This window comes from Oncorhynchus clarkii, chromosome 2 (assembly GCF_045791955.1).
Source record: "Oncorhynchus clarkii lewisi isolate Uvic-CL-2024 chromosome 2, UVic_Ocla_1.0, whole genome shotgun sequence".
NCBI lineage: Eukaryota > Metazoa > Chordata > Actinopteri > Salmoniformes > Salmonidae > Oncorhynchus > Oncorhynchus clarkii.
This window is the reverse complement of record NC_092148.1, coordinates 97,344,502-97,360,117: the sequence shown is the minus strand read 5'-3', so window position 1 is coordinate 97,360,117 and position 15,616 is coordinate 97,344,502. Positions and strand designations below refer to the sequence as shown.

At 40.3% G+C, this 15,616-nt stretch overlaps 1 protein-coding gene across 2 annotated transcripts; it reads right to left on the bottom strand.

Annotated features, from left to right (window-relative positions):
- Positions 1-10,613: 10,613 nt before the first annotated feature.
- On the bottom strand, positions 10,614-15,603 carry LOC139376766 (kelch repeat and BTB (POZ) domain containing 4). 2 transcript variants are annotated; one of them, XM_071119674.1, is made up of 7 exons: positions 15,539-15,603; positions 14,959-15,133; positions 14,527-14,681; positions 14,224-14,395; positions 13,845-13,986; positions 13,601-13,707; positions 10,614-13,379 (listed from the first exon to the last, which is right to left on the bottom strand). In XM_071119674.1, exons 2-7 carry the CDS (start codon positions 15,109-15,111, stop codon positions 12,519-12,521), a joined length of 1,590 nt encoding a protein of 529 aa, XP_070975775.1. In that variant the 5' UTR covers positions 15,112-15,133; positions 15,539-15,603; the 3' UTR covers positions 10,614-12,518. The 2 variants fall into 2 exon arrangements, with proteins under 2 accessions (XP_070975775.1, XP_070975785.1); XM_071119684.1 differs by having other exon boundaries at positions 15,428-15,587.
- Between the last annotated feature and the right edge of the window lie 13 nt (positions 15,604-15,616).

The window sequence follows — 15,616 nt, the reverse complement described above, 5'->3', positions numbered from 1 at the left end:
GGTAACAGGTTTGATAAAGGGCTGATACAGGTTTGATAAAGGACTGATACAGGTAACAGGTTTGATAAAGAACTGATACGGGTAACAGGTTTGATAAAGGGCTGATACAGGTAACAGGTTTGATAAAGGACTGATACAGGTTTAATAAAGAACTGATACAGGTTTGATAAAGGACTGATACAGGTAACAGGTTTGATAAAGGACTGATAGGTTTAATAAAGGACTGATACAGGTTTGATAAAGGTCTGATACAGGTAACAGGTTTGATGAAGGGCTGATACAGGTAACAGGTTTGATATAGGACTGATACAGGTAACAGGTTTAATAAAGGACTGATACAGGTAACAGGTTTAATAAAGGACTGATACAGGTAACAGGTTTAATAAATGATTGATACAGGTTTGATAAAGGACTGATACAGGTAACAGGTTTAATAAAGGACTGATACAGGTAACAGGTTTGATAAAAGACTGATACAGGTTTAATAAAGGACTGATACAGGTAACAGGTTTAATAAAGGAATGATACAGGTAACAGGTTTGATAAAGGACTGATACAGGTAACAGGTTTGATAAAGGACTGATACAGGTAACAGGTTTGATAAAGGACTGATACAGGTTTAATAAAGGACTGATACAGGTAACAGGGATGATAAAGGACTGATACAGGTAACAGGTTTGATAAAGGACTGATACAGGTAACAGGTTTAATAAAGGACTGATACAGGTTTGATAAAGGACTGATACAGGTAACAGGTTTGATAAAGGACTGATACAGGTAACAGGTTTAATAAAGGACTGATACAGGTAACAGGTTTGATAAAGGACTGATACAGGTTTAATAAAGGACTGATACAGGTAACAGGTTTAATAAAGGACTGATACAGGTAACAGGTATGATAAAGGACTGGTACAGGTTTGATAAAGGACTGATACAGGTAACAGGTTTGATAAAGGACTGATATAGGTTTAATAAAGGACTGATACAGGTATCAGGTTTGATAAAGGGCTGATACAGGTAACAGGTTTGATAAAGGACTGATACAGGTAACAGGTTTAATAAAGGACTGATACAGGTAACAGGTTTGATAAAGGACTGATACAGGTAACAGGTTTAATAAAGGACTGATACAGGTTTGATAAAGGACTGATACAGGTTTAATAAAGGACTGATACAGGTAACAGGTTTGATAAAGGACTGATACAGGTTTAATAAAGGACTGATACAGGTAACAGGTTTGATAAAGGGCTGATACAGGTAACAGGTTTGATAAAGGTCTGATAGAGGTAACATGTTTGATAAAGGACTGATACAGGTTTAATAAAGGACTGATACAGGTAACAGGTTTGTAAAGGGCTGATACAGGTAACAGGTTTGATGAATGACTGATACAGGTAACAGGTTTGATAAAGGACTGATACAGGTAACAGGTTTGATAAAGGACTGATACAGGTAACAGGTTTGATAAAAGACTGATACAGGTAACAGGTTTGATAAAGCACTGATACATGTAACAGGTTTGATAAAGGGCTGATACAGGTAAAAGGTTTGATAAAGTACTGATACAGGTAACAGGTTTGATAAAGGACTGATACAGGTAACAGGTTTGATAAAGGACTGATACAGGTAACAGGTTTGATAAAGGACTGATACAGGTAACAGGTTTGATAAAGGGCTGATACAGGTAACAGGTTTGATAAAGGACTGATACAGGTTTAATAAAGAACTGATACAGGTTTGATAAAGGACTGATACAGGTAACAGGTTTGATAAAGGACTGATATAGGTTTAATAAAGGACTGATACAGGTTTGATAAAGGTCTGATACAGGTAACAGGTTTGATGAAGGGCTGATACAGGTAACAGGTTTTATAAAGGACTGATACAGGTAACAGGTTTAATGAAGGACTGATACAGGTAACAGGTTTAATAAAGGACTGATACAGGTAACAGGTTTAATAAATGATTGATACAGGTTTGATAAAGGACTGATACAGGTAACAGGTTTAATAAAGGACTGATACAGGTAACAGGTTTAATAAATGACTGATACAGGTTACAGGTTTAATAAATTATTGATACAGGTTTGATAAAGGACTAATACAGGTAACAGGTTTGATAAAGGACTGATACAGGTAACAGGTTTAATAAATGACTGATACAGGTTTGATAAAGGACTGATACAGGTTTGATAAAGGACTGATACAGGTAACAGGTTTACTAAAGGACTGATACAGTTAACAGGTTTAATAAAGGACTGATACAGTTTTGATAAAGGACTGATATAGGTAACAGGTTTGATAAAGGACTGATACAGGTAACAGGTTTGATAAAGGACAGATACAGGAAACAGGTTTGATAAAGGACTGATACAGGTAACAGGTTTGATAAAGGGCTGATACAGGTAACAGGTTTGATAAAGGACTGATACAGGTTTGATAAAGGACTGATACAGGTAACAGGTTTGATAAAGGACTGATACAGGTAACAGGTTTGATAAAGGGCTGATACAGGTAACAGGTTTGATAAAGGACTGATACAGGTAACAGGTTTGATAAAGGACTGATACAGGTAACAGGTTTGATAAAGGGCTGATACAGGTTTGATAAAGGACTGATACAGGTAACAGGTTTGATAAAGGACTGATACAGGTTTGATAAAGAACTGATACAGGTAACAGGTTTAATAAAGGACTGATACAGGTAACAGGTTTGATAACGGACTGATACAGGTAAAAGGTTTGATAACGGACTGATACAGGTAACAGGTTTGATAAAGGACTGATACAGGTAACAGGTTTGATAAAGGGCTGATACAGGTAACAGGTTTGATAAAGAACTGATACAGGTTTGATAAAGGACTGATACAGGTAATAGGTTTGATAAAGGACTGATACAGGTTTGATAAAGGACTGATACAGGTAACAGGTTTGATAAAGGACTGATACAGGTAACAGGTTTAATAAAGGACTGATACAGGTAACATGTTTGAGAAGGACTGATACAGGTAACAGGTTTGAAAAAGGGCTGATACAGGTAACAGGTTTGATAAAGGGCTGATACAGGTAACAGGTTTGATAAATGACTGATACAGGTTTGATAAAGGACTGATACAGGTAACAGGTTTGATAAAGGACTGATACAGGTTTGATAAAGGACTGATACAGGTAACAGGTTTGATAAAGGACTGATACAGGTTTGATAAAGGACTGATACAGGTAACAGGTTTGATAAAGGACTGATACATGTAACAGGTTTGATAAAGAGCTGATACAGGTAACAGGTTTGATAAAGGACTGATACAGGTAACAGGTTTGATAAAGGACTGATACAGGTAACAGGTTTGATAAAGGGCTGATACAGGTAACAGGTTTGATAAAGGACTTATGCAGGTAACAGGTTTGATAAAGGACTGATACAGGTAACATGTTTGATAAAGGGCTGATACAGGTAACAGGTTTGATAAAGGACTGATACATGTTTGATAAAGAACTGATACAGGTAACAGGTTTAATAAAGGACTGATACAGGTAACAGGTTTGATAACGGACTGATACAGGTAACAGGTTTGATAAAGGACTGATACAGGTAACAGGTTTGATAAAGGGCTTATACAGGTAACAGGTTTGATAAAGGACTGATACAGGTTTGATAAAGGACTGATACAGGTAACAGGTTTGATAAAGGACTGATACAGGTAACAGGTTTGATAAAGGACTGATACAGGTAACAGGTTTGATAAAGGACTGATACAGGTAACAGGTTTGACAAAGGACTGATACAGGTAACAGGTTTGATAAAGGGCTGATACAGGTAACAGGTTTGATAAAGGACTGATACAGGTTTGATAAAGGACTGACACAGGTAACAGGTTTGATAAAGGACTGATACAGGTTTGATAAAGGACTGACACAGGTAACAGGTTTGATAAAGGACTGATACAGGTAACAGGTTTGATAAAGGACTGATACAGGTTTGATAAAGGACTGATACAGGTAACAGGTTTGATAAAGGACTGATACAGGTAACAGGTTTGATAAAGGACTGATACAGGTTTGATAAAGGACTGATACAGGTAACAGGTTTATTAAAGGACTGATACAGGTAACAGGATTGATAAAGGACTGATACAGGTAACAGGTTTGATAAAGGGCTGATACAGGTAACAGGTTTGATAAAGGGCTGATACAGGTTTGATAAAGGACTGATACAGGTAACAGGTTTAATAAAGGACTGATACAGCTAACAGGTTTGATAAAGGGCTGATACAGGTAACAGGTTTGATAAAGGGCTGATACAGGTTTGATAAAGGTTTGATAAAGGACTGATACAGGTAACAGGTTTGAGGTTTAATAAAGGACTAACAGGTTTGATAACGGACTGGACTGATACAGGTAACAGGTTTGATAAAGGACTGATACAGGTAACAGGTTTGATAAAGGACATGATACAGGTAACAGGTTTGATAAAGGATAAAACTGATACAGGTAACAGGTAACTGATACAGGGTTTGATTAAGGACTGATACAGATTTGATAAAGGACTGATACAGGTAACAGGTTTGATAAAGGACTGATACAGGTAACAGGTTTGATAAAGGGCTGATACAGGTAACAGGTTTGATAAAGGACTGATACAGGTAACAGGTTTGATAAAGGACTGATACAGGTAACAGGTTTGATAAAGGGCTGATACAGGTTTGATAAAGGACTGATACAGGTAACAGGTTTGATAAAGGACTGATACAGGTTTGATAAAGGACTGATACAGGTAACAGGTTTAATAAAGGACTGATACAGGTAACAGGTTTGATAACGGACTGATACAGGTAACAGCTTTGATAACGGACTGATACAGGTAACAGGTTTGATAAAGGACTGATACAGGTAACAGGTTTGATAAAGGGCTGATATAGGTAACAGGTTTGATAAAGGACTGATTCAGGTTTGATAAAGGACTGATACAGGTAATAGGTTTGATAAAGGACTGATACAGGTTTGATAAAGGACTGATACAGGTAACAGGTTTGATAAAGGACTGATACAGGTAACAGGTTTAATAAAGAACTGATACAGGTAACATGTTTGAGAAGGACTGATACAGGTAACAGGTTTGATAAAGGACTGATACAGGTTACAGGTTTGATAAAGGGCTGATACAGGTAACAGGTTTGATAAAGGACTGATACAGGTTTGATAAAGGACTGATACAGGTAACAGGTTTGATAAAGGACTGATACAGGTTTGATAAAGGATGGATACAGGTAACAGGTTTGATTAAGGGCTGATACAGGTAACAGGTTTGATAAAGGACTGATACAGGTTTGATAAAGGACTGATACAGGTAACAGGTTTGATAAAGGGCTGATACAGGTAACAGGTTTGATAAAGGACTGATGCAGGTAACAGGTTTGATAAAGGACTGATACAGGTAACAGGTTTGATAAAGGACTGATACAGGTTTGATAAAGAACTGATACAGGTAACAGGTTTAATAAAGGACTGATACAGGTAACATGTTTGATAACGGACTGATACAGGTAACAGGTTTGATAAAGGACTGATACAGGTAACAGGTTTGATAAAGGGCTGATACAGGTAACAGGTTTGAACAGGTTTGATAAAGGACTGATACAGGTAACAGGTTTGATAAAGGACTGATACAGGTAACAGGTTTGATAAAGGACTGATACAGGTAACAGGTTTGATAAAGGACTGATACAGGTAACAGGTTTGATAAAGGGCTGATACAGGTAACAGGTTTGATAAAGGACTGATACAGGTTTGATAAAGGGCTGACACAGGTAACAGGTTTGATAAAGGACTGATACAGGTTTGATAAAGGACTGATACAGGTAACAGGTTTAATAAAGGACTGATACAGGTAACAGGTTTGATAAAGGACTGATACAGGTAACAGGTTTAATAAAGGACTGATACAGGTAACAGGTTTCATAAAGGACTGATACAGGTAACAGGTTTATTAAAGGACTGATACAGGTAACAGGTTTGATAAAGGACTGATACAGGTAACAGGTTTGATAAAGGGCTGATACAGGTAACAGGTTTGATAAAGGGCTGATACAGGTTTGATAAAGGACTGATACAGGTAACAGGTTTAATAAAGGACTGATACAGCTAACAGGTTTGATAAAGGGCTGATACAGGTAACAGGTTTGATAAAGGGCTGATACAGGTTTGATAAAGGACTGATACAGGTAACAGGTTTTATAAAGGATTGATACAGGTAACAGGTTTGATAAAGGACTGATACAGGTAACAGGTTTAATAAAGAACTGATACAGGTAACAGGTTTAATAAAGGACTGATACAGGTAACAGGTTTAATAAAGGACTGATACAGCTAACAGGTTTGATAAAGGGCTGATACAGGTAACAGGTTTGATAAAGGGCTGATACAGGTTTGATAAAGGACTGATACAGGTAACAGGTTTTATAAAGGATTGATACAGGTAACAGGTTTAATAAAGGGCTGATACAGGTAACAGGTTTGATAAAGGACTGATACAGGTAACAGGTTTGATAAAGGGCTGATACAGGTAACAGGTTTGATAAAGGGCTGATACAGGTAACAGGTTTGATAAAGGACTGATACAGGTAACAGGTTTGATAAAGGGCTGATACAGGTAACAGGTTTGATAAAGGACTGATACAGGTTTGATAAAGGACTGATACAGGTAATAGGTTTGATAAAGGACTGATACAGGTTTGATAAAGGACTGATACAGATAACAGGTTTGATAAAGGACTGATACAGGTAACAGGTTTAATAAAGGACTGATACAGGTAACAGGTTTGATAAAGGACTGATACAGGTTTGATAAAGGACTGATACAGGTAACAGGTTTGATAAAGGACTGATACAGGTAACAGGTTTGATAAAGGGCTGATACAGGTAACAGGTTTGATAAAGGACAGATACAGGTAACAGGTTTGATAAAGGACTGATACAGGTAACAGGTTTGATAAAGGGCTGATACAGGTAACAGGTTTGATAAAGGACTGATACAGGTTTGATAAAGAACTGATACAGGTAACAGGTTTAATAAAGGACTGATACAGGTTTGATAACGGACTGATACAGGTAACAGGTTTGATAAATGACTGATACAGGTAACAGGTTTGATAAAGGGCTGATACAGGTAACAGGTTTGATAAAGGACTGATACAGGTAACAGGTTTGATAAAGGACTGATATAGGTAACAGGTTTGATAAAGGACTGATACAGGTAACAGGTTTAATAAAGGACTGATACAGGTAACAGGTTTGATAAAGGACTGATACAGGTAACAGGTTTATTAAAGGACTGATACAGGTAACAGGTTTGATAAAGGGCTGATACAGGTTTGATAAAGGACTGATACAGGTAACAGGTTTGATAACGGACTGATACAGGTAACAGGTTTGATAAAGGACTGATACAGGTAACAGGTTTAATAAAGAACTGATACAGGTAACAGGTTTAATAAAGGACTGATACAGGTAACAGGTTTGATAACGGACTGATACAGGTAACAGGTTTGATAAAGGACTGATACAGGTAACAGGTTTGATAAAGGGCTGATACAGGTAACAGGTTTGATAAAGGACTGATACAGGTTTGATAAAGGACTGATACAGGTAATAGGTTTGATAAAGGACTGATACAGGTTTGATAAAGGACTGATACAGGTAATAGGTTTGATAAAGGACTGATACAGGTTTGATAAAGGGCTGATACAGGTAACAGGTTTGATAAAGGACTGATACAGGTAACAGGTTTAATAAAGGACTGATACAGGTAACAGGTTTGATAAAGGACTGATACAGGTAACAGGTTTGATAGAGGACTGATACAGGTAACAGGTTTGATAAAGGGCTGATACAGGTAACAGGTTTGATAAAGGACTGATACAGGTTTGATAAAGGACTGATACAGGTAACAGGTTTAATAAAGGACTGATACAGGTTTTATAAAGGACTAATACAGGTAACAGGTTTGATAAAGGACTGATACAGGTTTGATAAAGGACTGATACAGGTAACAGGTTTGATAAAGGACTGATACAGGTTTGATAAAGGACTGATACAGGTAACAGGTTTGATAAAGGACTGATACAGGTCAGAGACTCCAGTCAAGTTATAGACTGTTCTCTCTGCTCCCACACAGCAAGCAGTACCACTTCAACCCAACCGACATGTGCAAATGACCTCCACTCGCCTGTACCTCCACACATTGACTCGGTACCCTTTATATATATATATATATTTACGTATATGGCCTTGTTATTTTATTGTGTTACTTTTTATATATTTTTTTACTTTATTTCATTTAGTAAATATTTTCTTTACTCTTTCTTGAATTTCATTATTGGTTAATTAAAACCTCTACAGGAATTGTGGGTCCCCCACATGACGGTTGAGCTAACGTAGGCTAATGCGATTAGCATGAGGTTGTAGGTAACAAGAACATTTCCCAGGACATAGACATATCTGATATAGGCGAGAAAGCTGAAAATCTTGTTAATCTAACTGCACTGTCCAGTTTACAGTAGCTATTACTGTGAAATAATATCATGCTATTGTTTGAGGAGAGTGCAGTTATGAACTTGAAAAGTTATTAATAAACCAATTAGGCACATTTGGGCAGTCTTGATACGGGGCGGGGCGGCAGGGTAGCCTAGTGGTTACAGCGTTGGACTAGTAACCGGAAGGTTGCAAGTTCAACAAACCCCCGAGCTGACAAGGTACAAATCTGTCGTTCTGCCCCTGAACAGGCAGTTAACCCACTGTTCCTAGGCTGTCACTGACTTGCCTAGTCAAATAAAGGTTAAATAAAATAAAATACATTTTGGTTCTTTGGATCAGTGTAAAAATTTGCACATACACTGCTGTCATCTAGTGACCAAAATTGCACCTGGGCTGGAATAATACTTTATGGCCTTTCTCTTGCATTTCAAAGATGATTGAACATTTTTTTTTTTTTAAACCCATGTTTTTTTCTTGGTATTATCTTTTTACCAGATCTAATGTGTTATATTCTCCTACATTCATTTCACATTTCCACAAACCTCAAAGTGTTTCCTTTCAAATGGTATCAAGAATATGCATATCCTTGCTTCAGGTCTTGAGTTACAGGCAGTTAGATTCGGGGATGTCATTTTAGGTGAACATTTTGAAAAAAAGGGTCCGATCCTTAAGAGCTTGTAAGAAAGCAAAGTCTACCTGTTGTATTCAGCATTTCACGGTAAGGTCTACCTGTTGTATTCAGCATTTCACAGTAAGGTCTACCTGTTGTATTCAGCATTTCACAGTAAGGTCTACCTGTTGTATTCAGCATTTCACAGTAAGGTCTACCTGTTGTATTCAGCATTTCACGGTAAGGTCTACCTGTTGTATTCAGCATTTCACGGTAAGGTCTACCTGTTGTATTCAGCATTTCACGGTAAGGTCTACCTGTTGTAATCAGCATTTCACGGTAAGGTCTACCTGTTGTATTCAGCATTTCACGGTAAGGTCTACCTGTTGTATTCAGCATTTCACGGTAAGGTCTACCTGTTGTAATCAGCATTTCACAGTAAGGTCTACCTGTTGTATTCAGCATTTCACAGTAAGGTCTACCTGTTGTATTCAGCATTTCACGGTAAGGTCTACCTGTTGTATTCAGCATTTCACAGTAAGGTCTACCTGTTGTATTCAGCATTTCACGGTAAGGTCTACCTGTTGTATTCAGCATTTCACAGTAAGGTCTACCTGTTGTATTCAGCAGACATAAGGAAGCAATTTGTGAGTGTTTTTTTTAACTTGATGTAATGCTGCTAAAGGCATTTGAAGGCTGAATGTGACATTCCAGTAGTTGTTGGTTTGTTACTGTATCTACTTCACCCCACGTTGACTGTAGTGAGTTCTCGTAAACCATTTCTCTGACGTCAGAACACTCAAGAGACAAAGCACAGACCCAAAACATTGGGAGTGGCACCGGCCCAAAACATTAGGAGTGGAACAGGCCCAAAACATTAGGAGTGGAACAGGCCCAAAACATTAGGAGTGGAACAGGCCCAAAACATTGGGAGTGGCACAGGCCCAAAATATTGGGAGTGGAACAGGCCCAAAACATTGGGGTTAGAACAAGGCCCAAAACATTAGGAGTGGCACAGGCCCAAAACATTAGGAGTGGCACAGGCCCAAAATATTGGGAGTGGAACAGGCCCAAAACATTGGGGTTAGAACAAGGCCCAAAACATTAGGAGTGGCACAGGCCCAAAACATTAGGAGTGGCACAGGCCCAAAACATTAGGAGTGGAACAGGCCCAAAACATGGGAGTGGCACAGGCCCAAAACATGGGAGTGGCACAGGCACAAAACATGGGAGTGGCACAGGCCCAAAACATTAGGAGTGGCACAGGCCCAAAACATGGGAGTGGCACAGGCCCAAAACATTAGGAGTGGCACAGGCCCAAAACATGGGAGTGGCACAGGCCCAAAACATTAGGAGTGGAACAGGCCCAAAACATGGGAGTGGCACAGGCCCAAAACATTAGGAGTGGCTAACAAGCTGTTGGTTTGAAAGCCAGGCATTGCTTGCAGGTCATCCAACATGGAACAGAAAAACAGCTGGATTTCTAACATTTTTATTAGATAATATTAACATTTCTCACCACCACACAAGGTTGGAACAGAGTGCTTTGTGCTGCAAAAATATCACATATTCAAAAAGATTAACTGGCTAGCCAGATCAACAAGTCATGATTTTAAAACTAAGCGGTGCTTCATAATTGACACATTGCTGAATAAACTAGTTCATTTAACTTTGTCTAAACAGCTGACGAGATTGCCTAGTGCGTTGCATGCCCCAATGATTGAATTTAACATTCATATGAAAAGTCATTTGGTTAACATTTTAACATTTAATAAATAAAACGTTATACTCACATTTCATGAGGTTGTTATTTATCTAGCTAGAAAGTATTCTCCCAGGAAATGGCGAATGAGAATGCGGTGACCTCATAACGCTACGCGCCTCAAAGATAATCCCAATGAATGGAGATAGTCGACTCATCTGAAGTCACATTCGCTGACTGTAATACTTCGACAGGCATAACTTGCTAAAAATTATTTTAAGCACAGAATACAGATCCACAAGCACTTTTTTCTGAATACGTAAATCCACGTTCCACAGGTGTAAATGTTAGGGATGTCTGAACAGCCTATGTTTGTTCACATTGTAGTTTTATTTGTGAGCTTTGTTGAATATATTTACAGATAATGGGATGTATTTGAAGAGAAAATATGATCTCTGAATTCTCCGATCGTGTGGTTTCATCTCATCACTTATTGCTGTACAATGAACATGATTTACAGCTGTGAGGATGACTGCATCAGAGACCATAAGAGACAGAAAGATCAGCTTATGTAATGTAACACCTTACAGAGTATTCAGAAAGTATTCAGACCCCTTGACTTTCTACACATTTTCTTACGTTACAACCTTATTTTAAAATGGATTTAATTTTATTTTTTTTAAATCCATATCAATCTATGCACAATACCCAATAATGACATCACAATACCCAATAATGACATCACAATACCCAATAATGACATCACAATACCCAATAATGACATCACAATACCCAATAATGACATCACAATACCCAATAATGACAAAGCTAAAAAAAAAATTAAAAAAATTGTTTGCAAATTTATTACAAATAATACAAACGGAAATATCACATTTACATAAGTATTCCCTTCAGTAGACCCTTCACTCAGTACTTTGGCAGCGATTACAGCCTTGAGTCTTCTTGGGTATGACGCCACAAGCTTGGCACACCTGTATTTGGGGAGTTTCTCCCATTCATCTCTGCAGATCCTCTCAAGCTCTGTCAGGTTGGGTGAGGAGTGTCGCTGCACAGCTATTTCCAGGTCTCTCCAGCGATGTTTGATCAGGTTCTGGCTGACCAAGACCCTTCTCCCCCGATTTCTCAGGTTGGCCGGGCATCCAGCTCTAGGAAGAGTATTGCCACTGTGTTCTTGGGGACCTTCAATGCTGCAGACATTTTTTGGTACCCTTCCCCAGATCTCTGCCTCGACACAATGCTGTCTCGGAGCTCTATGGACAATTATTTAGATGGTTTGGTTTTTGCTCTGACATGCACCTGTCAACTGTGGGACCTTATTAGTGCGTGCCTTTCCAAATCATGTCCAATCAATTTGAATTTACCACAGGTGAACTCCAATCAAGTTGTAGAAACATTTCAAAGATGATCAATGGTAACAGGATGCACCTGAGCTACATTTAAAGTCTCATAGCAAAGGTTCTTATATAAATAAGATATTTCTGGGGGGAGGTTCTATAAATTTGCTAAAATATCTAAAAACCTGCTTTTGCTTTGTCATTATGGGGTTTGGTGTGTAGATTGAGAGAATAAGACTTTACCGGTGAAAGTAATAAGGATCTGAATATTTTTCATTCTATATTCTCAAATACCTCATGCCCTCACCGTAGTGAGTTGAAACTTTAGGCCAGGACAAACTGCCAGTTGGTCAGCAGTATCTTAATCCCCTTGATAACAGTCACGGCTGACGTAGCGGGGTTAAACTTCAACGTGTGAGCGTCTCCTTTTGTACACCTCTCTCTGAACACGTAGACGGAGCCGTTACAGCTGGCCACCTTCCAGAAGGACGGCACACAGCTCCACACCTCGGGGAAGCGTAGCCTGGTGAAGCTCTCCAACAGCGGGTTGTAACACACCAGGGAGTCCCCCTCTGCTACGATGAACAGCAGATCCATGTGGGCGGCCGCGTGCATCACTCCCGCCAACGGCAGAACGTAAGGCTTCAATTGGCACTTCTGAGTCTTCGTGTCGAAGCACTGGATGAGTCGTGACGGCTTGGTGAAGAAGTCCATGTCATTCTCTTCCCCCCCCAGTATGTAGATGGTTCCTCCCAGGTTAACCCCCGCCGCCCCGGACACCGCCGTATCCAGCTGGCTAGTCTCCGTCCACACGTTGTCCTTCACCGTGTAGTAAATCACGGCGTTGGACAGTGTGTCCTGGAGCGTCTTACCTCCCAGACTATAGACGGCATCCTGGAGCGAGACTGAGACCATGGTGTGGCTGAGACGATCTCGGGGCAGCGGGGCACAGCGCTCCCAGTCCATGGTCTGCATGTTACACTTCCACATGCGGCGAGGGATGGACCCCCCTACCACGTAGAGGTCCGGCCCGTGTTTACAGGCTGCTGTGATCTGGTGACACAGGCTGTTCTGGCCGCTGACGCTGATGGCATCGTCCTCGTCACAGTGCAGGGAAATGGCCAGGGAGTGGGTCCTCGTCTCCTCCTTACCTATCAGGTAGATGTGCACCTTCTCACCGATCTCCTGCAAAGACACAGTGTGGGAATCAATAGTCACTACATGTATAACTAGAATGATAAAATTGTAGGGGGGAAAAAAATATTTGTGTCAGTGAACATGTTTTAGCTATGACCTCCGTAAAACTGGGTGCATCTCAAAAAAAGTCCCCCCAATCTGATAGAAATATTAAAGTGAGAGACGTGCAGTGGAGTTGAGTTTAGGGTTCTAGAATGAGAACACTGTACCTTGAGGTTCTCCTGGAGAACAGTGGAGAACTCTTCTCTCTCCACCTTGTTGTGGTTAATCCAGGATTGGATGGCGACCGTGGGGTTCTGAGAGGTTGGAACACCGTCTGGACAACAGAAACACGGGTAAGGGCCTGACAAAATGGCCGCCGTGGCATTACCCAGGTGGGTGATAAATATGGTGGTGGGGTAAGTTTCCCCCCATTACTATGTAAATCAAATCAAACAAGAAATCCATAAGTACCTTTGATAATGTCCATGAGGAGACAGAGTGGCAGGTTGAGGAACTCATCAGTCTGGTGAAGTTGGACCAGGTGGATCTTAGCACAATGTTTGGCTGCAGTATACAACTCCTGGTCACTGTGCCTGTCTGCCAGCCACATCACCTACAGCAGGAAGAAGTCAATCAACTGACAGTACTTCAAAAAGCTACCGTGTGGAACAAGATGACAAGATGGTCGGATTGACAGCAGCTACACAGATCCAGTACCTTGACGAATACAATTCACATTTCTATCTGAGTCCTTCCTATCTACAAACGGAACACACATTTGCTCATTAATTCAGACACCAATGATTGGCTGTATCAGGTCCAGGAAATAGAAACCAGCCAATCAGCTCACCTGTAGGCAATTCTTGACATCTACGGTGCGTGACAGGAAGCGGGAGCATTCTTCAAACAGAGCAGTCAGCTGGTACATGTCAGCCATCTCATAGGTGTCCTGCAGCTCCTCCACTGTCAGCTTCACTGTCCCGTGGTAGATGTAGTCAACCAGCAGCTGGAAGACTGATGCGCTGTATAGAAAATAGACTTCATTGTCCAATTGGTGAGAAACAACTAATTGAGCAGTTTATGGGTCAAGTGCCATGTGCAAAGGGCACAACGGCAGGCGATGGCACCAGGGATTAGAGACCAGCAGCCCTACCTGACGTCCTTCAGTTGGATGCTACGTGTGTGAGCCTCTCTCAGGTTGGATGTGAACATGGATCTAAAGAAGCTGCTCTGGGCTGACAGTACCAGGCGGTGCAGGTTAAAATCCCTCCCCTCCACCTTCACCGTCACGTCAGCAAACAGGCCGTCCTGAAGACACAGGGATATAAGATGGAGGAATCGTCAATGTCATCATACCTCCGAAACTAATGCTGCACTGGGAGACAGACTTCAAATGAATGGAGCATATATGATTCCTTGGTCCTTTCTCAATTAATCTTTCCTTGATTACTCACATCCTCTCTCCTTGCCTCCTCTTCAAACCCCATTGGAGATGAAGGCCTGAGGGGAGGGAACCTTCACCTCTTATAAGTTTTGAGGAGATAGGATGCGAGGAATCAGAGAAAGTTTCATTGAGATTCCTTACCTGCAGACATAGGTCCATGATGCTCTGCACCACACGGCTGGAGTGGGAGCGGTCTGTAAAGGTGTAACCTAGAAAGTAGTTCTCCTCTGCCACCAAGGAGCCTGCTCCTACACTCTGTCCCCTGAACCTGGCCCTGTCCCCACTGGACTCCATCTCACCAGCTAGCAGGATTAGGCTACATGAGAACCATCGAGAAACACAATAGTTAGTGTGTATAGTTAAAAACACTGCCGGTTAAGACAACTACAAAATAACTAAAAAGCAGACTATAGACTACGAATGTGCAGAGATTTAAAGCATGCTGGTTCGTGTTTCTATGCGAACTGAAATCACACTGGTTTTAACTGGACTAACGTAATGTATTATTTTGGTTTACGAAACCAGAAAAATAGATAATGCTCATTCATTGGCTGTCAGTAAAAGTTAGTTACTGTAGCAAGCGAAGCAACCAAACGGTACAAATCCTTACCGCGCCACTATTCTGACACCAAACACGCCGAGTTGTTTAACTAACAGTTTAATCAATATCAGATTCTGGTTTAAGATATCATTTATTGGCTAGTAAATCTTTTCAGCCTACCTTTGCTCCACTATCTGATCTATTTCATCATACGGAAGACGGCATAATATTCACCGGAAGTAAACAAACCTTTTTCCT

Bases quoted from the DNA above. Each gene is read 5' to 3' on its own strand.
- LOC139376766 (XM_071119674.1), bottom strand. From the start codon at position 15,111: ATGGAGTCCAGTGGGGACAGGGCCAGGTTCAGGGGACAGAGTGTAGGA. The intron at 13,708-13,844 runs GTACTTATGGAT...TCTGTTGTCCAG, and splicing joins CCTCATGGACATTATCAAAG to ACGGTGTTCCAACCTCTCAG. The intron at 13,380-13,600 runs GTACAGTGTTCT...GTGTCTTTGCAG, and splicing joins TTCTCCAGGAGAACCTCAAG to GAGATCGGTGAGAAGGTGCA.